Raw genomic sequence first — 25,840 nt, 5'->3', positions numbered from 1 at the left:
CCTAAACCTGATTTCCCTCCCCGAAAGTTTGTTCCTCTTCTCCAGTATGCCTCTACAAGCCGAGGTGTTTATTTAGCATGATCCCACATGACAACATTAAATCAAGTGCCCACGCCAGGTATGGATGTGGCCTGCCACCATGAAGGCTGTGAGAGACAGTTTCATCTCAGGGAACCCTGTCAGCTCCTGGCTGGCCTGTCTCCACTGCGCTGAGCTATGACCCACAGCTCTTGATGCTCCCTCCTTGGCTCCCCCTTCTTGCTGCTTCTCCACCAAGGCAGAGTGCCAGCCAGGGTCATGCACCCTCCACCTCCTGGTCCCCATCCTACCATCCATCCATGGGGGTCAGGACAAATGTATGTTTTACCATTGAAGAGACATCACAGAAATACTCAACAGCACTGGAGATTCCTTGTGTGCTTGAAAGAAACAGTATAGCTCAGACCCCTGCCAGATCTGTGTGGACAGGAACATAACATGCACAGGAGGTAGCTCTTTTATTTCCTTTTTTGCAAGCAGTCTGCTGTCTGGCCTGAACCAGGCGCTGGAAGAAAGGGGTCAGTGGCAGGCAAAGAGCTGAGCTGCCCCTTGCCTCATCTGCTCTGGCTTCACAGGACTTCACAAGAGGCTGCAGGGGCCTCTGCGTTTGCAGGACATAGTGATCTTTTCAATCCAACACAGATGGCATCCATTACAATATTATCACCTAACATTTGGTTATTACAATTTTCCATAATTTGGCTTGACTAATCTTCTAACTTAGCTTGCACAGTGTGTACTGCCAATGGTTGCAATATACGCTGAAGTCACTTAGTTGAAGTAAATAAATGAGTAAATCTAATACAATACAGATTACGGCATGTTGTCGTCCTGGAAATAGTTATCAGCAGTGGTGTAGTATGGGATATCTGCAACCAGAAAAGTCTGTCCTTACACCCATATTTATCAAGCAGGTGCATTCTGCCAGTCAGATCTATGAGATGCTGCTGTGCATTTTGATGCATAAGAATAAATTGTATTGGCAAAATACTCTCACTTTTTTGTGCTGTTGATGAAGAAAATCTGCCAGAGCCAGCTGAAGGAAAAGGAGGGAATCGTAAATAATGCAGCATACAGGCTGTGGTTCAGAGGAGATCACAGAATCATAGAATAGTTAGGCTTGGAAAGGACCTTAAGATCATCTAGTTCCAACTCCCCTGCATGGGTAGATACTTCTGTGTTCCTCCCCAGCAGATGAAAGGCAGCTTCAGCACAGGATCTTCCATCAACATGTACAGCTCACCAGCTTTTTGTTTCAGTCAATGAATAACTCGCCTTCTGGGGAAATAATTTGTGCGGTGTGTGTAAGGAAGTATTAATGCCATATTCCAGAGTGAAGAATTTGGACAGTAATGAGTGCCCAAGAGGGCCATTTGGATGAGCAGGAGAGTGGAGAGCCTTTCTTCTAAGCAGACACTTAGAGAGTTTGAGTGGGAAGGAAAATAGAAAGACATGTCACGAGATGGGAAAGGCTATTTAAGCAATCCAGTAACATTAGCATGAGAACAAATGAGTTTGAACTGGCCCTTAGTCTGGAAACTTAGAAAAGCCTCCCAGCAGTGGGAGGGGGTGAAAACTTGGCTGGTTTCTAAGACGGAAATTATGTCTGTAACTGAGTGTCTGATGTGGTCACCTGTAACAGCAGGGCTCTGGGCTTTCTGATCTAGGGTGATCAGCCTCAGAGAGACCTCCCATGCAAGGAAGGATTTAAACACATGCTTTGTTCTGTGGGGATGTGTTTGATAATAAAAAAAATAAATAAATAAAAAAAAGCTAATGTTTAAGCTTTTGTAGCTTAATCATGTATTTAAAAGCACATTGCATATGCATAGTTCAATTTTGAAGATGGCTGACGCATGAGGCTTGCACATCTGGCCTTGTGACTGCCGTGGACATCTGGACCCGTGCGGACTGCGTTGTTCTGTATTGCACCCATCGTAGGGGAAAAGCAGCAGCAGCTCAGCACTGCGCAGAGCCCTGGCTCCAGCTCAGCGCTGCAGGCGCACACCTGGAATTTGGGCAGCTGAGCACAGAGCACCAGCAGGCTGGCTTGGCATGGACCCACCCCAGGTTTCCTCGAGCAACTTGGAGCAGCAGTGCTGTGCTGTCAGGGCAGGAAAGGCCAATGCTACCTCAAACAAGCATCCATCAGGCGAAGGGCATGACTGTCACATTTGCTGGTAGGACTTGACAGGTGCCTCGATGATTCCTTAAAATAAATATTTAACAAGGGATTTTATAATCACAAGTAGCAAGTATGCTTTTGAAATGTTTGAGGGGAAACAAACTTGCATAGGAATGAATTGAAGGCCAAGACCTGGTAGCCATAAATGTTTATATCAGAGGTGGAGATTTCCTTCTCCCTGTTTCGGCATATTGTGCAGTTGCCTGCTTCAAGTTCATCTCCTAAGCTGCCTTGCTTCCTGAATAACCCTTCCTGAGGAGCAAATGCTTATGATGGCTGAAGTCAATGCATTTATTAATGACCCATGTAGTTGGAAGATCAGGACTTCTTTTCCTCCACTGAAAATATTATTTAAAAAAAAAAAAATTTATTGCTGCTGCTGCTTTTGTAATTAACATTCACATTCAGCTGCTGCATTACTGTGCAACAGTACAACACTTTATCTGCAATACATCTTATCCCTTTCTTGGGTACTTTTTAAACAGAAAACTACTGGATAAAAGTGCTTAAAACAATCATTATTTCCAATTATCAGGAAATTAGCATAGCTTGTATTTCCAGCCAGCTGATTCCAGAGTTTACAAATCACTCCTACATCATTCAAGTCTTCACTACCAATTTCAAGTGTGCAGGAATACAGCTTCCAAAGAATGGACTCGAGGTTAGAGCTATTGGGCCTCATCTTTCTTTTCCAAGGGGAAAGCCAACATAATCATCCGTCTTGAAGCAATTTGTAAGATGGTCCACTTCATTAAATTTGAACTGTGTTGATTGCAAGTATGAAAGAAGAAAAGAAATACAAGGAAGAGCCAGACTGAAAATGAACTTTGGTATAAGCCAGAAAGAAAAGGAAAAGCTTCACATTACACTGTTGTCCGAGCAGCCTGCACACGCTTATCTGCCTGCTGGGAGGGTGTGGTTTTCTAAACCTTAAATTGCTCAGGTTTATGCAATTCAGCTTTTCTTTGTACCTTCTGTCATGCCATAGGCTTCCCGGTCTGATCCGTCCGCCGGCCGCTCTGTGTCTGCAGAGACGGGGCTGAAGGCTGAGTACGGTGCCTGCCCAAACCAGGCAATTTTACACCTGCAGGACCAACGGATGAGGGAAACGGTGAAGCCAGACATGTGAGTTGAAAGACTTGTGTTGTGTTTTGTGCTTTTCCCGCTTTTATCCTTCAGTTAGGCACGAGCTGTTCCAGAGGAGCAAAGGTGGAAGGAAATGCTCCAGCATACAAACAAGCCTCGGTCTGCAGCAAGAGGGAGTGGATCTGAACCTCAGCCTGCAAGCTCAGGAGTACCATGCAGCAAGGCAGCCATAAATATTTACTGTGTCTGTCATTAGTGATTTAGTCTCCCCATAATCTAATACACAGATTATTTTCATAATCTCATGGAGAAGGCCATATAACGTACTTGTAGGTTGCTGTGTTTCTTAGAAGTCAGTGTTAAAATACTACTTATGTACATACTACATGCTAGTATGCAAAAGTGCCATGCTTAGTTCATTACCTTTTTGTTAGCTAGATGTGTTTGGTTTTCTGTCCTTCTTTTGCTAAGAAGGTCTGTTTCTTCAGTAAAGTGTGTTAAAACCCAACTGATGCCATTGTACTGCAGCTGCTTTAGCCCATCGTTATACTAATCCTCTGGAAACCCATTTCTTCCCCTCCCCCAGGCTAAAACCCATGAAGACTCACTGCAGCTGCAGGAGGTAAATCGAGGCCACGTTCACCCCTGCTGTATCTTGCAGCTTGATTTTATGCGTATAACTGCAGCTGAGGTGAGGAGAGGAAGAGAACTTGGTTTTTATCTTTAGCTCATGTTTTCCTCCACTTACTTAAACTTCTACTCAGTTCTTTAATCATCTTGTAATCCAATACAGATATATGCAATGGTTGCAAACCTGTGAATATGTATGAATACACAAAACTTCTTATAAGTTTCATTTCTACCAAGGAGCCTGATTGTTCATGTGAGAACATGTATATGCACAGATGTGCCAGCATAGATCTTGGGACTGCCATGAGGATACGTGGACATGCTCACACACTGAAGTATATACTTAAAGTACTCTATAGACAAGAGGTCCAAATACATAAATCAGCAGGACCCATTCAAATGTTTAAAGCTAAGAATGTTTTGGGGTGTTTTTAATAACTAGGGATGAACTGCTTTTATCAAGCTTTCAGCCTCCTTGACAGCTACCAAGTTAAAACCATAAAGAACAGGAAAGGTGTGCAGATTAGACTGGTATTTCATGCTTTTCTTGGGTGTCTGATGACTAGGAAAAAGTTCCACCAACAGCAGGAAAAACAAGAATACCTTAGGTGACTGTACTGGGTGCTACACAAGGCACTTGTTTTCCCACAGTCCCCTGCAGAAATGGAGCTCCCTTTTCATCCCACCCTCCAAAGCACTTTTCATTTGTCCACTCATGTTCACGCAGAACAATAGCAAGGCAGCTCCACTGCTTTGTTGAAACAGCACTGTCTATTATCTGCTGTTGTTGGAAAAGATGATCTCTATGTGAAAGCCAGGATTCACTCTCAGGCATTTGGAAAGCTGCTGCCTTGAGAGGAGTTGTGTCCTCGATACTCCCATCCACTTTCCTGAGACTGCAAATTCCTCTGAAGGAAGTAAACTGTTACTAATTTGCTATTTTATATTCTTCCATCCCAAACATTAAAGTCTATATATATTTTCCAAAAATATAAATTGAATCAATCTGGGGAAGCTTGTTGCTTTGTTATCGTTTTCTTGCCACCTGAAAACATTCTTTCTCCTGCTCCTAATTTCTCTTACTTGTTTGTGGTCCTGTGCAAGTGTCCTCCCCTTCGCTCACGTGAGTTCTGCTCTTTGGGAGGCTGTTCCAAGCCTATTTGTTTGAGCATTAACTGCATCAGGACTTCATTGTAGCACAAAATTGGAAAGAAGAATGTTCCTGGCTCTGGGTTGTGACTGTCTATCAGCAGAGAAAATTGAATTGTCTTTTGGAAGAAGTTGGAAGGCGCTGGCATCTTCCCCCAGCATAGCTTTTCTCTTGCAAAACACACATAAATCTTGCACGCAGGATGAAATGATAGATTAGCTTCGTTTCAGTGCAAACCAGGAAATCGAGCAACATTGTTTCCAGCAGGAAGTAAATTAGTAAGGGTTTTCCAATGCAGAAAGTCTCCTCCAGGCTGGCTGCTGGAGGGAAGCAGCCCGTGTTCCTGGAGCTGTTGGCACTGCCGTCTGGCCTGCCTGGCTCCTCTTACTGCAGGGGCAGACGGAGGCCTGCAGCTGATTTTGAGGAACTCTGTGGTCAGAGCCTTTGGGGGAGCTAATGGGGCCCCTCTCTGGTTAAAATGGCCAGACACTGGTACCACGCAAGGCTGCTTGACTTGGCACTTGTTTGCTGTGCGTGTCCAGTTCTTCCACTGGAATTTTTGCTCCTAGAGACTGGGATGCACAAAGATGCAGTTGGTCTGAGGCATTCCCCAAAGGCTCAGGATGAATCTGTGAAAAAGATCATTACCTGAATCATGATTCTAAGGGACTCAACATGGAAGCGGAGACTTGCACCTTCTAAATGTTCAGGGAATGGCTAGTTGGTCATTTAACTGCATATATAACTGCGTACCGTTGCCATCCATCTGAGTAAACATCTGTTATTCCTTCACAAGGAAACCCAGGAGCTAAACACCCTGAAATTTCCTACCTGTCCACCAACTCCTGGCAACCCTGTCTTTGGTCCTCTAGTTTTCATTTAATGCACCTGCAACATTCTTACTAAAGCAAAGAGCCTTAATAAAACAATGGTTTCCATGTGCTAGTAATTTCTTATTAAGGGGTGATGGCTACTTCTCTGTCTGGATTGATGCATCTTTTCAGAAAAGGGCTTGTCTGAAAGGAGGTAAATTTTTATCTTACTTTGGAAATAGTTCTAGTCCACTTTTTGCTTGTCTTTTGCCTAGTGTTTTGCTTTACATGCCTACAGCTACATGGTATAGATACTGTTGAGATACTGGTGTTAAAAATATGGGTGATGCTGTTGTTATGTTTACTGTTCTCCTTCAAAGCTGTTTTTTGTTTGTAGCTCTTTGTACTATATTTAACAACATCAGTTTACACAGGATTTTGCAAGTAGAACTTAGTGCTGGAAAATATCTTGTAACATAGTTTTGGCTTTTCATAATTTCAGCTTGAGGATTCATGTTCCTGCTATTTAAGAGAATATTGCAGTTTAGATCCAGTCAAAAAGAGTCTGAGGCGCTGAAACAGCTATGACTTGTATGAAGAATTTCAAAGAATTAAAAAAAAACCTTGCCTGCCAGCATGCAGCAGATCACATCTGACTCTGTGGAAGGGTGCAGGAAGCAGGACAGTTTGAGCACATAATTTCTAATTGGTTTCTCATCAAGGGATTAAGTAGTGCACAATTGTTCTCCGCACCCAGAGAACCAGTTCTGGAAGCAGATATTAATTCAACCACAGACTTAACTATCTTTCCCAGGCTGGTGTCTCTCGCGTGTCCTGGCTGACAAAACCTTAGTAAGCCTCTTGATTTTAAGGAGCATGTTAGAAGGCTGACAGTGACACATGCATATTCAATGTTAATTAGCAATGGACTTTATCGGGGAGTTGCCACAAAGCCCCAATTAAAGCAATGGTGAATCAAGTCCAGTGAGTAGTACCATACTCAGAGATGTTTTTTCCCAGCACTGAGCAGACAAGGGCAGAACCAGGCTCTAGAGGATGTGTTTTGGTAGCCGAGGGCGTGGTCACTATAATAAAATTTATTTGCTGAGACATTTGTTGGACAGGGATCTTAGTCATTTTCTTGTTGCAAAAAGATGCCCTGGAAAGGAAACTATTGCACAGCCTTAGCTAGAAAGCTGCTTCTGCTCCTGCTCAAATGCTTCGTGTTTCCCCAGTCCTTTCCTTTTGGAAGGCAGTTATAAGCTCTAGCGCACAACTTGCTCCCAAATGAGCAATAGGGACTATTGGCAGATATAAATGGGCACTGTCAGCACTACTTTGTAAGAGATAACTGAGTAAAAAACAGTGTACTATTTGTTCAAGACCCAAAAAGTAACCGGGGTTAGCACCGGAAAACTAATAGTCAGACCACAGTAGTTGGGCTGCTGGGTTCAGCTGCTTCAGTGTACTATATGTTTCCCTCTGTGAATTTTTCTTAAATGTTCAGCACTTGGCATTGCAAAACATCTTTAAGCTCATCCAAACTTCTTCCCCTTGCCCCCTGAAATTTCTGTTTCCAGCTGCATATTTTGTGTCTGCCCATTATTTAGGAGGCTGTCTCTGGGCTGTACTGCTCTCCTAAGTTCTTGAAATGTACTTGTTGACTACCCTACCTGCGCTTGTGCCTTTCTTTTTCCAGGTTCCTCAATGGGACTGGGCCCCAGCAGCTGTCCCCCTGGGACAGGGTGGCAGGGAATGCTTTCTGGTTGTGTTATTTGCAAGAGCAGAGTGTCACTATTTTGCACAGTTCTTCAATAGGGGCTTGGTTTTTTTCTGGTTAGAATTTGTTTATTCAGTCATTTTCTGTGGATCCTAGCGGCAGGAGGAGGAAACAGTAAGATACAGATAATTTGTAGGATGTAGTCGTAGAAGTGTTTGTGAGGGCTTTTCCCCAGATCAGGTTTGAGAGCATCGCTGTGGCCACATTGCTGCACAAGGACTCTTGTAACGTAGGCTGGGCATCAGCATCATGGGAGCCTGGCCTTGCGGTGTGGGAGCATCCTGCTGCCCTGTCTCCTACTTATGTAACCATGCTGCAAGCTGCTCCTAAAAAAGGTCCCCACAGGGTGTTGTGAGAACTCATTAAGTAGTTTGTCAAGCATTGAGATACTCCTGGATCAGAGGAGCAGTTGTAAAGGCATAGTGTCATTAAAGCACGGCTTACTTTATTATGTGTTATTAGCAGGGTTATCCATCACATGTTCTGCACTTTGTAGTTATTAAATGTTATCTCATGGTCACATGTAAGAAGATGCTGTGTGGTCTGAGGGTGGCAGGCACCTTGGCTGTAGGAGGTGTAAGGTGTAAGGCTTCAACCTCCTTTGGGGGAGAAGTCCTCCATGGTGCTTTTGCCCCCACCCTTTCATTCTGTGTTCAGCAGCTCTTCCCTCCTCTGATACTGGCAAAGAGGCAGCACTACCTGCCTGCCCTGCTGACCCACCTGGGGCCCTGGGAGAGGATTGCAAAGAAAGATTAAGATTTACTATGCAGCTGTAGTAAGTGAAGATTTTCACATTCCCATGCATTTCACCCTGCCTATTGCATTGCTATTTTCAAGTTAAGTAGGGCAGGCCCACATGGAGGATGCATGGTCTGCATGAATGGTTGTTTGTGCAGATGGTGTAGCTCTTGCAGTGGTTTTGTGTTGCGTTGTGTTTGTACGAAGCAAACATCTAACAGGGAATGTACAGGTGCTCTTGAGTTGTGTTTGCACTGGCTGAGCCACTCACACATCATGAAGCTGCGAGTGAGTTAGGCAGGTTGTTCTTCACTCTTACCAATACAAATGCCATCCTGCAAAACCACAGTGGAGTTTGTGCCACAAAAAAAGATAAAAGCTACCTTGAGGCATTTTACAGGGTGCGGAGGGTGGGGTTTGTTTGTAAATGTTCTTGGTCCCACAGATCAGGAAGTCAATAAGACTTCCTGCTGTCTGAAGACACAAAATCTTCAGAAAGCACTCTACAAAACATTTTAATCAGGACAAGCAAGTCTTCTCTAAGACTAAATAGGCATCACTGGCAACCAGGGTGCTACCATCTGGCTGTGCCTTCCATCTACCCCAAGCATGGTCAACCCCTTTTCCCTGCTCCTCCACACCCCTTAGCCCCTTATCCTTGCATACTGCCAGCAGCTTGCATTCACACTGAGGGTCATTTTTTTCCCCCCGTGGACCAGGATCACAGGGAGTTTTGCTGTGCTCTTTAAGCTAGGCCAGTTCAGAGAGCAGCTAAACGATGCGTAGTGGAGGAAGGGGGGGTTATCTTGCTCTTCTCAAAGAGGCTGGGTACATTTAGCCTTGGGAACATAGTAAAAAGTGTATCCACTCATTAGAAAGCCAGAAAACAAGGGGCATGCCTTGGGAGAAACCTTTTTGTTCAGGTAAGTACCTCTGTTGACAGTATGGGCTGTCTCAGTGCCTGTCCTCCTGCGCGTCATAAGGCATGGAAGTTGGAAGTGGGAAGGGGAAGTAGAACAGGGTTTTGGATTCAGTGGGCAGAAGAATTAGTGAACACTATTTCCCTGTGGCTTTTTCTAATATGGTGTAGTTCCAAAATTAGTTTTTCTTGAGGGCCAGTTATGCATAGTTCCTTTCTCCTGCCTGTGTTTGCTGATATCCAGTATGGTATGAGTTCACTCTGCAGCCTTGTTTTTTGTGGGAACACTAATTTTTTTCCTACCCAGTCATCTATTCTCACGGTAATTGTGGTAATTTCATGAATATGAAAGTTCTGCCATTCTGTCAGGGTGGGCTGAAAATGAAAAATGCACTTGAAAGGTACTGAGGAGCAAAAGAGCAGGGATGAACAACAAAAATCACAAGGAGAGAGAGAACAAGCACAGAAGTGCCCCGATTCTTTACGAAACAGGCTAGAAGCAGTATTATGGAGTTAGTATCTGGAACCAAATTTGTGCTGAAGGTGCAGAGTTATTTATTTCAAATTCATTTTATTCCAAGTTTTGCACTTTACTCTGTAGCAGCAGGGTTTCTGTGTACCCTTTCACTGTTGTGATATACCCAGTACAGGTCCATATACGCCTGAGGGTTAGGATGTCTGGATTGATGAGCACCTAGCTAGAACACCCCCTAATTCTGTCTGCAAGCCCATGTTTCCTTGCTCTGAAGCACAGGAGGAGTGTGGGCAGATACATGTCCGCCATCATCGAGATACATCAGATACACCTGGAGCAAGGACCAGAGATGCTCTCCCGCATGCTGTTCCCATGGCCTGCTGCACCTATTCCTAGCTACGAGCACACAGTTGTCCAGCCACACAAACACAGTTCTGTCATTTGGTCAAGTGGCTGAAAGCAAGCTTGCGGCATTTGTGAGGTTGCCAGTCTTGCCACAGTCAGACAGAGCAATCGGCCAAATCAGAGTGTTAACGCACCTTTTGTTACATCAGTAGCCATGCAATTTTATAATTCAGCATGTGAAATGCCGATGGCATTTATTATGTCAATTAGGATGAGCACATGTTTAGGAAGCCCTTTAGGAGTCAATCGTAATTGCTGTCATAGCCTTGCTTCGGCCACATGATTGACTTCCTTTGAGCAGTAGACCCTGTACCTGTCAATCGTGCTACAACTCGTCTCTGCACTTGGTGTCTGAGCTTGTAGTTCTGGCATAAGCTATTAGTCCAAGACCGGGTTTACCGGACTTTGAAAAAAGCAAGAAACGGAGATTATTATCTCCCTCAGCACAGTATTTGACAACTAGAGACATGCCAGCAATAAGTCTTCTCAGAAATACTACCTTCTGCTGAGGTGAGTTCATTCATAGGACATGTTCCTTGTGGTGTGGGTAGGTTAACCTGTGGATATATACTGTCTTATTCAGCTCTTCTCTTCACTCGACCCTGGTCCAGCTGTTCCTAATGTTCTCAAATTACTTCTGGGCTGAGTTTTTTCATTCTAACATGCTGAGTAAAGTTTTGTATCCACGAAATCGTCAAAAAGAGCAGTTCAGGTTTGTGTGGGCGTGCGAGAGAAAGATAGGCAGAGAAGCAGAATATATTTCCATACATTCCTAACAGACATTTCAGATACATAATTCCACAACAAAACACTTTTTCCAGCATTGGTTTATTCTGTAAATTCCAGCATGAGCCACAGAGAAAAGCTGGGTTTTTTCCCAAATAATCTGGTTCTGGTTTTTGAAGTTATTGTGTGTGCAGGCACAGTGTGACATTTCTGTTAGGTTTCACAGCTTGAGCTACAACTCAAAAAGTTAGGGTTATTCACCTACTGTACTGTTAGATTGTTTTATTTAGTTGGAAATGCCTTTCATCACTAAAGCCTCTGCAAAGGGCTTTGATTGTTATAATCTTTCAGAAGGACTTTTTGACTAATCACAAGTTTGGGAAATCCAGCTGTCTTAAAGCTGAGGCGAGGCAGAGGAGAGGTTTTGGAGCTCCTGTTTGTTGTCTCAGAGACATTCTGCACTCATGTGTTGAGCTTTTAAATATAACCATTTTCTTCTAAGAGCTAGTTCTAACAGTCTTTCCTATAATCTTAGAAGTCAAGCTGAATTCTTGTCTGCTAAATCAGTACCTCTGGGATCCTGAACTTTTCTCCAGCTACTGACTTTTTACTTGGAGGTATGCATCTCACCTCTGCCTATATCAAATCTCAATTTGAGATGTCAAGGAGGTTGGAACTAGATGATCTTAAGGTCCTTTCCAACCCAAACCATTCTGTGATCCTATGATTACACCTCAGGTAGAAAGAAAATGTTGTCACTTTTCTATAGGTAGAACAGATTTAAAAATATGGGGGGAAGGGAAAAAAAAAAAGAGAAAGATATACATAGGAGGAACACTGGTCCCAAGGCATGATGATAAGGTTTTACGCACCTTAGTGTTTTATAACCTTCCTTTGTTCCTTTGAACAAAGTTTCAAATATAGGCAGGCTGACTCACCTCTTTGGCCTTTAGCACAATTATGCCAAGGTTAATGCAAATTATTATGATATTTTAAAGATGGATCTTTGGAATGTGAATCATTGTCTTTTTGGATGTAAAATACTGTATAATAATGTAGTGCATTATCGGAGTATGGGTCACTCTATGATGTTTTCCACGACTGTTGTCTAATATTCTGAAACAGGCTGCCCAACGGCCTCCAAAATAAGTGCTACCTTGAACAGTGAAGTCAATATAATCTATACAAAACTTCATATGGAGAGAAAAAGTTAGGGGTACAAAACACAGCAATGGGAAAGCTGGGAGGCCTGATACCAGGTGAGACAGTTTGATGAGAGATAATAAATTAAAACAGTGTTAAAATTTCTCTACCTAATGGCAAATAGTTTTGTATAAGCATTCAACCTGATGCCTCATTATAAACCTCTGAATATGAAATAGGTGGGGTGATTTTGCAACCTGGATTCTCACAGGAGTAGTAAGGGTTATACTTTCCTGAGTATCGTCACAGCTAACCCTGTATAACCCCAGGGATTTGTGCTTTTGCTTGAGGGTGAAGGAGGACCTCTGCTTCCTCCTGGTTTTGACCCACTCTTCTCCCCAGTGTGTGTGAGCCACTAGATGGGGACAATGCCCGTTATCTCCTGACCTGCCTACATCTAGCCACTGGCAGCTGGGCTGAAGCTTCATTCAAGAGTTAATCCTGTGACCGTGAAAGGTGCCAAGTCTCCTAGCAATTTTATGTGGGTATTTATTAACATTAACAACAAGATGGCAGTCTCTGGGTTCTCAGCAAAACAAGCTGAGTAGCAAGAAAGGCAGATGTTGGTTGTAGCATGCTCACAGCTAGTGTGGAAGGAAGATCAAGTAAAAGCATCTCTGGAATAATGAGCTTCTAATTTTACTTCACAGCTGGCAATGTTGCTGTGGTGGAACAGTTTCTTTACCTGCCTGCAGACCAGCTCCTTTGGCCATACAATGCCATGCTGAATTGCATAAAAGGATGGCTGTGACTCATTTAGAGATGTACTTTTCTAGGAGAGAACAGCCCATGCAGAGGCTAGGGGGCTGGCAGGAGAATGCAACATGACTTTATCACAGATATAGGATTTGTTATACGCATGCTTAAAATCCAAAAATAAACCAGAAGCATTAATAAAATGTGTTACTTAAACACACAGAAAAAAACAAACCAACTAATACTTGGTGATCTTGCTGTACTGTTCAGAATCCATTTTCCCTTCACATACTGGCTACTCTTTCTCTTGACTGAGGATTTTGTTATCCCCAAACCATGCTACTTCAGAGCTACTGGAGCTAAATTCCTCTACCTGTTTTGCAGCTCATCTGTCTCACTCTTCTGTTTTCCAGTGGTGCCCATTCACTGGCTTGTCTTCACCATTTGGGATGTAAGCTAGTTGCTGCCCTTCCAGGCTCCATGTCACTATTTCTCTGGCTTTTAGGCATCTATTTTCTCTTCTTGCGTTAGCTACTTCCTCACTGTCTTTCATCACTTAATTCTTTCTCTTTTAGCCTTGATTACTCATTTTTTACTACCTGAAGTTTTTTCCATTTTGGGCTGCACTACTTCCAAGTGCAGCCCTTTGAACCGGGTTAATATTTGACGGTGTGTCTGGGCGGAGGCATTGGGGCTTTGCCACTTTGCTCAGCGAGACCTCCTCTTGACACACTGCTGCCAGTGTAACTGCGATGGTAAGTCAGGATTTAAGCTTAAGGTTGGTTAAATACTTAATTGGGGTGGGATGGCTGTGTAACGAGATGAAAGGCATTTTCTCTACCCATTCTTCACATTTCCTGTCAATGCTTTTTGTCTGGATTTGTTTTGTTGGGCTCTTAAATGCTTACGGTGGCTGCAAATTCCTAAGCAGTGAAGATCTGTAAGATGCAAACTCCTTCAAATTGATGCAGTCAGTTGGGTAACTTTTAAAAAAAATATATTACCATGATACTGGCTTTCACTGTAGTCAGAGCCCTGGAGGTTATTTCATGCCCTGATGTGACCATTTTCATTCCAGCTTGTAGCTGAAAGCTTGGCAATATGAATATCCAGGATGACAGTGTTCTTCCTTCATCATTTGTACCATATTCCTGTGCTTCAGGTCTCTACCTTGGACTGAAGCTTGATTTACTGCAGTGTCACAACACTGTGAAATTCTTACAAATCAGTATTTAATTTATCTAAGCAAGCTGTGCTAGGCACTGTACAATTGTGCTAAATCTAGGAGCTGAGATATCTAAGTTCCTGCAAAGCAGCGAAGCAGCAAATTTTGTTGTTGTCTTCTTGGGAACAGCACCACCACCACCACCTCTAAACGCTCCTCCTACCCATCATACATGCAGCCACCAGTCCCTGTCAATATGAGTCTCACTGTAAGCAAGAATGAGACTGCCAAGGTGACATCCTTGCCCTGCTGAGGTTGCCAGTGGTTTTGACAGTGACTGAAAATGGATGTAGAATTCCTCCCTTCTCCTCCTTCCCCAAGCACAGGCCTCAAAGAAGAGATGTTCAACCAGGAAATAATTGTGTTTTTTTCACTTAGCTGTGGTTTACCATCTACCTGTACAGGGTTCCTTGTTCAAAGCGCATTTTGTTATTTATTGTTAATAGAACAAGTAGAAATACGCACCAGTTATCAACAGGTCAATTTAAAGTTCCTCTTTCCCTCTCTTCTATATTCTTCAAGAGGATCTGGGGCTTTAAGGTTCCTAAAAGGACATGAAATTAATTATGTAGCTTGTTGTGACAGCACATGTTATAAATACAAATTACTGCAAATGTTACAAACAATGTCTGGCTCTGACCAAATCTGTGTGACAACTCCATAGCATGCCCTCTGTGCTAGCTCCTTTGGTGGTATAATCATCTCCCAAAGACAGATGATCTTTTCATTGCTTGATATGTTCAGCAGTTTAAGAAGGTTCATTGTGGGTGAACATGGGCCATATTAACCAGAAGAGGCTGATAGATTTCCTCCCTCCCCCCAGAATTTCTATTGCTATGTAGTATAAATTTTCTAAATAGAAGGGGTGATAGGACTTGAATTAAGGCCTCCTAAAAATTCAGTGCCTGTTACTAATTAACATGGATGGTTTTGTTTCCCGGCACTGTAGCAAGTATTTGTAATTTATGTAAATGTTGTAAAATTCAGGTACAGTTCCCTGCATCTGCATTTTTCACTAGCAATGCATTATTAGAAAACCAGGTTTCGTTTGTATCTGGGGAGTTGTGTTGTACATGTGGAAGTGGAGGAGCAGCAGATTCATGGTTAGGGCACAAGGCTGGGAGGGGGCTATTTGGATGCCTGTGCTCCTCTTCCTGCAGGCTGTTCCTGCCTCAGAGCAGGGCTTTGGGTCTATCTTTCAGCAGGTTTGCTGATGGGAGCCATGTGTTGGGCCTCCTGCCAGAAAGAAGCAAGAGTTTCTATCCTTGAGAGCATCCATGAGGCAAGAAAAGATTGGGGTTGGCCATATTCTGGTGCATGGAAAGAGCACCTGTGTGGGTCTAACTGTGCATGCTGGTACAAGAGGATGTGGCAGGAAAGTGGAGAAATAGCGTGAAAACCAGCCCTCTCCCCTGGTTGTCCTGGGTGCAAGGCATTTCAAAAAATGTAGGAAAGAACAAAGTTCATAAAGCAATGCTATTTTTGTCAAGCTTTATTGATTTCTAATTCATTCTATGGCTATCTTTAAAGCCACAATCCCACAAATTCCCAAGCTGCATATTGCCATACTTGTAAGGAGCCCTGTTGACTTTGGATGTGTTCCCTCCACGAGTAAGGGATGTGGAGGTCAGCTGAACACTCTCCCTCTCATTTTGTGAAACACAGCTACTGGTAGATCAAACACCAGCTCGCAGCCACCCACCAACTTCATCGAGAAGTTGGCTAAGACCTACCTACCTGGAGTCACTTGCGGTGCCCAAACAGTCCCCATCTCAGCCTTATGATCATCTTTTCTCTTGTTTCATTTTGCTGTTCACCTTTGTAGAACCAAATAATACTGGTTTTAACTCCAGTATTAAGATAGGTAGAGCTGTTTTCTGCACTATAGGAAGATGTTTATTTCCTCACAAAGAGCTGCTCATTGAGCTCTGGTGAATATTTTTACAAAAGGAAACATTTGCTGCAGTACAGAGTATTTTAAATGTTTGCAAGAATTCTAATAGGCGGTGATTTTAATTTAGAAGAAGCTAGCGCTAATCAGGAGGCAGAGCTTATGCAGAACTTAGTCTTGCAAGTAGAAATATTATTATACAACTACTTAGCATAACTGCTACATAAGAATAGGATCTAGCAAAGCATTAAAGTGAATGTTTGACATTTAAGCATCTGGTTAGAGTTAGTGGGGCTATCATTTTACTTTTATGTCAGAAAATCCCTGCCATGTTCAAGTTTAATTTCTCAAGTTTAGAGCCCATGAGCTTTGCATAAAAATAAGGGTATATTTTAAATGAAAATGTGCTCTGTCATAGCCAGATTTTTTTTGTATTCTTTCCCTCATTTGCCCTCAGACGTGGGTGTCTGAGGCTGACACATTGTCTCAGCAAATTAAGTCAAGCTGGAAGTAAGAGTAGAGTGTTACGGCAGAGCAGCAAATAAGATTTACATTTTCAAGCAAGAGTAGTAATTAGGCCATTGCATATTTTATATCTTTATGTTTATTTTTGAAGTGGTATATAAAAATAAGCATAGATGTAATAAGATATAAGTGCTCCAATGAGCAGTCAGGGTTCATCAAGTAAAAACTACAAATTACTCTTCAGGTTTGCTGCTACCCACAGAGTTTACATCTTTAAAATACCAGGAGGCAGGTGCTATGGCCAGAGCTAATTAGGCCTGTAGCTAGAGACATACTGGGTTTCTACAATACAAATTATGAACAGAATAAACCCAATTTTGAGTGATACAGTACTTGGCATCATGCTGTGGACTTCACTTCAGCACATGCGGTATTTGGTGCTTTGGGAAGTAAAATGAAGTTTTGAATTGGTTGTGCAGGTACATATGGCTATAACTACTTGAGGCATCCAGAGCAGTGCCATGTGGAGATAAGGAGACAAACTTGGAATACAGGGTCACAGGCGCATTGCTGCTGTGGGACAGGAGGAGTCTAGAGGGTCCCAAGCCCAAATCCTCATGACTCAAACTGTCCTCTTTCTGGGTGCGTGTCTGTATGCTTGTGTGTGTTAGGTGAAGTTGCTGCTCTCCCTTGCTGTGCTGAGCAGGCGACTTGTGCAGTACCCATTGTTCTTACCTATGTTTCTGTAGTCTCGCAATGTTTGCTTACGCATGATTCTGCTTTTCCAGTGGAAGTAATGTGACCACAAAATCAGCTGACTGGTACTGCAATTGCATGCTAACTTAAGGTTTTCAGCCTTTAAATGCCTGTATTATTTCTCCCTATTTTGATAGCTTTCTTTACAATGAGAGTAGTTGTGTAAATTGAGCTAGATATAAGAGAAAATAAATCCCTGGAGTTGACTCCTTTTATTCTGACCCCTTCTTTGCTCCACCCTCCCATTCCAAAGATGCAATCCTTCCTTAATAGCAGCTAGAGTAATTCATATCCAAATACATATTGTAAGTACAGTAAGAGAAAACAACCCAGAACAACAACCCTTTGGCTTTCTTCCCACAGATCTGATGGCACACAAGCCTTGCTGTGACTCTCACAAATAGAAACAGGTCAGGTCCTCCTATCTGCCCTCTTTTGAATTGCATCAATTCCGATTATGAGCCAGAAAGAAGAAATGGAGGATAGCTCCCCACCACTCTGTGTCACCTGCGGCCAAGCACATTTACCAGAAGAAAACCACTTGTACAGCTACACCGAAGTAGTAGATGATGATCTGATATGCCACATTTGTCTGCAACCTTTGCTTCAGCCGTTAGACACGCACTGTGGGCACACCTTCTGCACAGCCTGCCTTACGAACTTCCTTCTGGAAGAAGACTTCTGCCCCATGGACCGCAAACTTGTGATTCTCCAGACATGCAGGAAGTCCAGCATACTAGTGAATAACCTCCTGGACAAGCTAATGGTTAGCTGCCCTTTCACAGAACACTGCTCGGAGGTCATGCAACGCGGTCACCTCCAACAGCATTTCCAAACCCAGTAAGTTGTTGTCAATAGACATTTTTCTTTTTTCACTCATTTTATTAAGGAGAGGAAAAATATCATCAATTAATGCTGATTAAAATTATACAGTTAATGTAAAGAAAGATTTGTTGATTTCACTCTCAATGAACGCCTACAGTATCATTAATTTAGAGTTGAATTTAGTCCATTTATATGATGATATCTCACTCTGTTTTTAGAATCAAATGCATTCAAGGTACTTCATGCTACTGTTAGCAGTTCTGAGCAGATACCTTGTGGTTAGCCACATAATGGAAGTGCGTCTTTAGTCATCCGAAAAGATCTGAGAGTTTGGGGAAGCTGAGCTATTATAAATATTTTAATAGCACATTAAGGGTTTTATAATTGCCCTTTCTTCAATCCTTTTTTGAATCACAAATGGCCTATATGAGAAGTAGAGCAGAAAATGTTCTGGTTTGGTATTGGTCTTCGGAGCTGCATGCTCCTTTCTTCCAGGTGAGCACCGCACCATGGGGCTCACAGAGCAATGTGGTCTGGAAGGGCATTCTGTCTGGGCTTGCCCTCCAGCCTCACCTCTGCTGGTGGCCAGGACAACCTCTCTGCTGCCTCTGGGAGAGACCTCTCCAGGGAGCAGTTTGGTTCCTCAGCAAGGGTAGAACTGTTGGTGAATAATCCTCCATTGACAGTGTAAAACTGCATGCTGCTGCTTTTGTCTTGCATCTTCTGCCTTTTGGAAAGAAGGCAAAAGAGTAAAGAGATACATTCAGGGCTGTGATGATGGCATTTCTGATGGCAGACAAATGCTTTGGTATAGTCTAGTATCAGCACCTCAGATTTGAGGAGAGACGTGGTCTAAGAGATGCCCTTTCTTTGTGGCCTGTATCTGATGTCCAGTGAAATGACTTCCCCTGTGGTTTGCAGGTGTGGGTTGTGTTTCTAGATGTGTGCTTCTGCCTGTGCATTGCAGAGGAAGCCCTGGGCAACCAGTGCGGGGCTCCAGAATGCTGCGGGGGGCACATTCCTGCACAGACATGGTAATGCTGAGAGTCAGAGCATCCCTGGTGAGCTGGAGCACAGAGGTATGTTCACATGGCTGCAGGCGTCATGGTTTTGAAGCCTATAACTGGAAATAGCTCTGCAACCTGCCAATCAAACATGTCCCTATTTGAAATAGAGACTTCATTTCCTGAAGCACCTGAATTCTCATGAGGAATTTATTCCCTAAAGGTATTCACTGAAGTTGTGGTTTAAACAACCAAAAAATGTGACCATTTTGCATTACTAAAACTGAAAAAAAAACCCAACCCAAACCAAAACCCGAATCCCACAACATTAGAAAAGGGGTTCTTGACCCTTTACAAAGGCCAAAAGCCCACTTTGCACATGCTAGGGGCTTCGGACCTGGCTTTCCCTGCTGAGGGTGCTGCAGGCTCATGGCGTGTAGGAGGTGGTGGTGGCAGCCTTCAGCTCAGGCCAGTGGTGCTCTGCAAGGTTAGCTATCTGCTGCTAAGGGTTAAAAATAGCAGTTACTTATAATTTTCTGCCTTTGGTGTCAGTACTTCTTTGACAGGTCTCAATTACTAATTTCAATACTAATGCAGGTAAAGGGACTGACAGTCTGCTGTGAGCTGTTATCACTGAGATTTTGTTTTTCTACAGATTCCAACCATAAAATCTTGAGCCCCTAGTGCAAATACGTTTTCCTTTTGCTGTACATATAGCTGACTTTAATGTATTTTAGGTGCTCCTTTTTGTCTTCATTTTTTTGAGATAATGGTGCTGTGGTCATAAAACTAGCAGGGATAAAAAAAACCAAACCCAACACACATTAAATAGGCAAATTGTAATATTGTATTTTACACAGAAGCCACACAACTAGCACAATTCCTGATTTCCTAGTGTCAACTCTCCTACATGGACACATGCAGGTCACTACAGTGTCTTGGTTTCTCCTCCTTAAGGTAGTAGTAAAGATACCCTTCACACTCCTATCTTGCAGAATTGCAGTGTTGTGAACCATGATTTGGTCCTGTAATAGCCTGGCAAGTTTTATTCCAGTGCTAATTACTGAATGTCCATGGCCTGGATTTTCCCCTTGGGACCTTCAAGATCCTATGCCTCTGGCCCAGGGGATCCTACCCCTGGATTTTCCCACAGTCTCCTGCTGTCCTTCCTGCCCTGTGTCAGGCTCCCCGTGCCACGTCCCGGGTTTGCAAGCCCAGGGAGCAGGAGACTGGAGAGGCAAAGCAGTGGTGTCCCTTCCCATCCAAACCTAAAGCCTCTAAGGTAGTGCAGTATGAGGCAGTGCTACACAGGCTGGGTGGCTTCTTTGCCATGAGTTGACATGGATTTTCCTTCTATATGATGGTTTGGAGGGCTGAGTTACCTTAAGGCGAAAGGACAGAGACATGGGAATAGGAAATCATGGGGAACCTTTGCTGCTGGAGGTTTCAGCTTTCCAGGAGGTGGGTAGCACAGCCTCACTGGCATTCCCACCAGAGGGAAGAATTAGGAGGAAACTTTCTAAGTGACCCCTAAAGGGGGGTTTCTGCAACCTTGTGCATGCAGAAACTGTGCAGTACCTTTATCTTTTTTAAGCATAGCATTAATTATCACTGAAGGCATCTTATGCCTCTGCCTAATTTAATTCTCAGAAATGCAGAATCCTCTCTTGCCATGCCACCTCCAGCTAATGGCAGGGCAGGACAGGAGAAGGACATTGTGCTCCAGTATGCCCACGCACAGATTGAGCAGACTGAACCAAAGCTGTTCTCTTTAATTTCGATGAATCAATAGAGGAGAGAGAAAGTATGTGACTTTGTAAATAAAAAGTATAAAATAATCATGATAAACAACCCACTGCCTGCAGCGAGAACAGCTCTGAAATCTCGACCGAACGTGATCTGTGTTCTCAGTGAATAAATTAGAGTAGACTCCGCTAGAATCACCGGGGCAGTCAGCTGTCCTCGCATTTCTTGCATGATTCAGGCTCAGACCAATCCTGGTTCTCAGAGAGAAAATCAAAGTTTGCCCTGATCAGAGATGAGGTCACTGATGGGACAAGGTGAGTTTGCTGGTTTATGTTTTATAATCGATGTGAGAACTTTATTTTTTACAAATGCCAGTTACCATGGAGTAGTCCATTGAAAGCACCCTTATTTAAAATGTTTGCCCTTGCATCCTACCAAAAAAAAAAAAAAAGAAAAAAAAAAGAAAATCAACAAAAATAAACCCTCTCAGAAGAGACATGTCCTTGGATTATTGCATGATTTATGTTTGCACAGAAACATCTGACTGGATTTGGGGAATTCAGGCTGAGATGCAGCCAGCCAGCAGTTGGCTGTGATCTTTTGCAGTGTTTTACTTTAAAAAGGTGTGGTCTTCTGATATCGCCTGCTTCTAAACTCCATGGGGGGCATTTTTTCCCCCTGTCAGACAGCTACACCCTTGCATGATGCAGTTTAGCTCGTAACCCATCTGCTCGTGGGCAGTGATGTAAATGTACCAGCTGCCTCTGAAGAACCACTCTGAATCCTGCAGGAGGCAGGTCTCTTCCCCGAGCATCACTCTCCTCTGCAGCATAAGTCACTGTCTCGCCAACCACGCTGTGCTGTCCCTAAACCCTCACATCTACCCATCTGAGAGTCAGATCGAGTAATCCTCTTACAGGTCAATGATTTTTGCAGTGTAGCTTCGTTTAAGAGATTTAAGCTCGATTCATAATGTGCTACCATTGCGTTGAAATGGAAAGGCTTGCTTAGCAGGGGCTTGGCTGGCACAAAAGCTTCACGTTGTGTGTCCCACCAGCACAGAAAGACAGTGGGAAGGAGGAACTCTAGCAGCAGTGCCAGCCCTGCACTGAAAATGAAGGCTCTCCTGTTACTGGTCCTACCTTGGCTAAGTCCTGCAAACTACATAGACAATGTGGGCAACCTGCACTTCTTGTACTCTGAGCTGTGAGTACGCACAGTCGCGCCAGTGTCGTGCTCTCTGTCTGTCTGTCTCACCTGAGTGGCGGGAAGGGGCTCGCCACAAGCGGTTTGGGGGGTCTGTCTGTCTGCCTGCCTGTGTGTCTGTGCCTATGTGTACTTGTGAAGAAAATCCTGCAACGTCTTGCCAACAGCTTCACACCGTGCTGTGAACTAGCTGCTTCCCATCCAGAGGGCTAATAATAGCAGTACGTCCTCATTGCTTTCTGCTTCGGAAGCAGCACTCAAACATACTGAGTGAATCTGCCTTTTTCCTTATCAACTTGGTTTTCTGTGCTGACATTTTAAGTGGTTGTTGAGTTTGTTTGTTGGTTTGGGGTTTTTTTGCCATTTCTGCATCTGTGTTTTTTCTTTATTTTCCACAAATAGCTTTGCAGGGGACCTGGGCATAGAGAAGGGCATCAGGATAGACACCCCCAGTAAAGCGGGCTCTGTGTGTACATGCATAATGTTCTGTGTGTAAAGCTGCATGCCTGTAGCAAAACGCTGAGAAGCCTTTCACCAGAAATAATTCACTTGAGACAGGAAAGTAATTTCCCATATTTTCTGGTTTTGCCCACAGCAGAATGTTATTTTCTCTGTAACGCAAATTTAAATGTAGCAAACCATTCGCATATCTTCATGTTTAAAAAAAAAAAAAAACACCTGAAACAACCCCATAGGTGATCTTTCCAACCCATAAAACAAATGGTCTAGGTTGTCATCTGTATATGATACTAATTCAATCTGCGCTTGAATGTTATTGTACTAGTTAATAGGGCTTTTATGACTAGAAATAGACGTTTGTTCCAGTGTGTTTTAAGCATTACATTTTTGTATTTTAACAAATTGTAAACTCTTAAGATCTACCTTGAGATAATGGATGAAATGGCTAATTCTGCTCAAAAATGAAAAATGACTGTATTGTGCCTACATGTGGGAATGTTTTAGTAACAGTTGTGATTAGTACCAATGAGACTAATTTCCAACTTATTTTGTCTCTACTGTCAGACAAAAATAACAGTGCTTTGCAAAAACACGAAGTCCCCTTTTCAATTTCTTGTGTGATATGTATGGTAACTATTAATAATTTAGTCACACTGTGAACAAACAGCTCAGGATTTCTGTATGCTGTAGGTGTTTTTAAACGTTTAACAAATCTGGTGTTGAGGGTTGCAGCAATGCCCCTGTTTTAATTTACTGTCATTTTGTTTAAGAACATTAATTAAAAACCCAAACAAAAAACCCAAACAAACCCCACAGACACAGTTAAGCCAAGCAGGCTACAGGAGCAATCAAGCTCAAAACAGAGCAGATGAACACTTATAATGGAAACAATGGCATCTGGGACATCTAGTTTCCAGGAAAACAAACTGATGAGATTAATCAGAGCACAGGCATAGGCACAGCCTACTTGCTTTTCTTGGGGAATTCAGGTTCACTGATTCTCCCAGGGTAAAGGGCTATGATGTACGGTAGCTGTTCATCTCTTATTTATTTAGCCTTCTAACCCACAGAGATGTTAGTCTTGCTGGATGTCGGCAGTTGTTCTTAATGGAGTGGGTGTGGGCTGGGGCTTGAACGTGCATCTTCGGTTGTCAGCAATGGGAGGTGCCCATTCCCTGCCCAGGCCCAGCCCCAGATGCTACCTGGCATGGGAGCTGGTGCTCAGCACCTCCTGCACTGCTCCACCTCTGGCCAGGGCAGCAGGAAGCAGGATTTGCTGGGGCTGACATAATCCAAAAGGGCATCAGGCGGTTTGAGCTCATTTCAGGAATTTCTCCTCCTTCTCTGTGTGTATTTGCTGCATCTGGCTGCTGCTGGATGCCGCTCACAGCACCAACATACTAATCTGTGGGATGGGTTCAAGGTCCTCTCTAATAGCAGCAGTTGGAAAAAAAAAAGAGAAATAGTGTTTTCGGTCCTGTTTAATCAGTTTATACAAATGTGATAACCTACAGGTTGCTACTTTGGTTGCTCAGGCACTTGCATGCAGGATGTTTTTAATGCAAAGTTTTGAGTGGGACAGCATAGTCACCAGTGTCCGGGACAGCCTGGCACCTGGGGCACAGGTTTACTGCCACAGCCTTTGTGCCCCAAGCCCCACAGAGGCAGCTTCATAAATCCTTCTCACAGGCAGCTGAAAAGCCACCACCATGTGTAGCACGTCTTATGGCTTGTCCCATTGCTCAAAACTAGACTGTAGTAAGATGAAAACATTTATTTTTTTCATTATCACACTATCTTTGGTTCCTGGCCAGTACAAATATTGGCCGCAGTCAGGACTCATTATTTTGTTGGCTGGCAGCCACCAGAGATACCAGCCGAGCAGGAGGGGGCCAGTGGGGCTGCGAGCAGCAAGGGAAGACCTGGAGGACCATGGAGGATGTGGTTACCATTACTGCTGCTGGCACAAGGGGAGGAAAAAGGGCACTGGGATTTGCACAGCCCCCCCACTTATGCAGCCTATCTCTTCTACTCCAGTCAAACAAAGGTTAAGCTATTTGTCTTGCATTGATGGGGTTTGCTTTTTTTCAAGGGCATTTTTTTCTTCCTGAGTGTGGAACAGACAGCTTGGGGAATAGGAATTGCTGTATAGCCCAAGCCCATCTGGAGACGCAGACTCTGGAATCCATCTAAGAAATAAAGAGGAGATTTTAGGAGAGTCAAAGAGGAGAAATGAAGTTGGGAAAAGGCTGTGTCAGAACTCTGCAATTCAGCTGGGTGTCATGCAGGTAGGAAAGAGAGGTGTGTGAATGTGTTCCAGTGGCACTTGACCAGATAGATGTTGAGTGCTGCTATTTTTAGTTTTCTATTAGCAGTCTGATAATTACAAGTATACTCAGCAAGTAAATACATGTCTCCTGACACTGTCACCTGCACTAAGACTACTTACCTGGCCATTGCCTATTGTCTCTCCCTTGTCCCCAACAAAGATCTTGGCACAGGCGCTCTTCTTGTCCTTGCTCTTTGCCAAATCATGAACAGCAGCCTGTAGTAAGCCTGTGGGTGCTCCCTCCTGAGGGGAAGCTCATGGAAACACCGGGAAAGAAAAATCTATGAGTTCTCCCTCAAGGAACCTCTGGGAGGAGGCAGGATGTAGCCATACTGGCCAAGTGGCTCTTGGAATCAAGGGGGTTTACATGGGTCTTGAGGATACCCCAGTCCAGGGTCCATGCCTTCACCTTTATAACCCTGTAGAGCTGCTTTGACAGGCACCTGCTGTCTTTCTTTCTTGTCTGAAGTATACTTAGAAAGGAAATACTTGCCTAAGCATTCTTCAGGGTATGTTATTCCCCTGTTGTTAAAAACAAGGTGTGTGGGCGGAGAGGTAGCCTGTGGTCACTGCAGGAGGCTCTCCTGGGGGTGAGGACCTGGTGGCACTGTTTGCACCAAGGGATGCCAGTCTCCATTGCTATCCCTTTTCCTTCGAAACAGGACCTGTGCAGTGGGGTATTTCTCAATAGAAGGGTTTTCTGCACTTTGAGCTCAATGAGCCACTTAGAAATAAAATCATGAGGGGAAGAAGGTTTTGAGACTAAGCAGTGAATAACTTCACCTTGTCCCTCAGTCACATGGAAAGCGAGGGGTGGTTTCCAACCTAATCTGCCTTCTGCACGTGGCCGTGCTGACTGAGCAAGTGCCTGGGGGGGTGCTGGGCATCATGTGTGCTCGGCACAGGCTGAGTGTTGGGGAACCCGTGGCAGCCATGCTTGCTATTGCCACTTTCTTCCAAGGATTAAGCAGCTCCTGGTCCTGGTCACTGCTGGTAATCCACCTGCTAGATCCACCCCACTGGTTTGAATTCAGCCTTTTTTTATATATGTATCTATTGCTTGCTAGAATGAAATGGACAACCTACTCCC

General features: G+C 43.7%; 1 protein-coding gene across 5 annotated transcripts in view; it reads left to right on the top strand.

Moving 5' to 3' along the window:
• Positions 1 to 3,219: 3,219 nt before the first annotated feature.
• LNX1 (ligand of numb-protein X 1) overlaps positions 3,220 to 25,840 on the top strand; it is an 81,864-nt gene continuing 59,243 nt past the window's right edge. For 2 of the 5 annotated variants that reach the window (XM_030493308.1, XM_030493307.1), the window contains exons 1-2: positions 3,220 to 3,349; positions 17,545 to 18,021. In XM_030493308.1, coding sequence (XP_030349168.1) covers positions 17,639 to 18,021 — 383 coding nt within the window. In that variant the 5' untranslated portion in view covers positions 3,220 to 3,349; positions 17,545 to 17,638. Of the gene's footprint in view, positions 3,350 to 17,544; positions 18,022 to 21,530; positions 21,963 to 24,569; positions 24,723 to 25,840 lie in introns of those variants that run through there. The other 3 variants (XM_030493309.1, XM_030493310.1, XM_030493311.1) reach the window with 3 other exon arrangements.

Source organism: Strigops habroptila, chromosome 7 (assembly GCF_004027225.2).
Source record: "Strigops habroptila isolate Jane chromosome 7, bStrHab1.2.pri, whole genome shotgun sequence".
Lineage (NCBI taxonomy): Eukaryota > Metazoa > Chordata > Aves > Psittaciformes > Psittacidae > Strigops > Strigops habroptila.
This window is presented reverse-complemented; position numbering and strand designations above follow the sequence as displayed.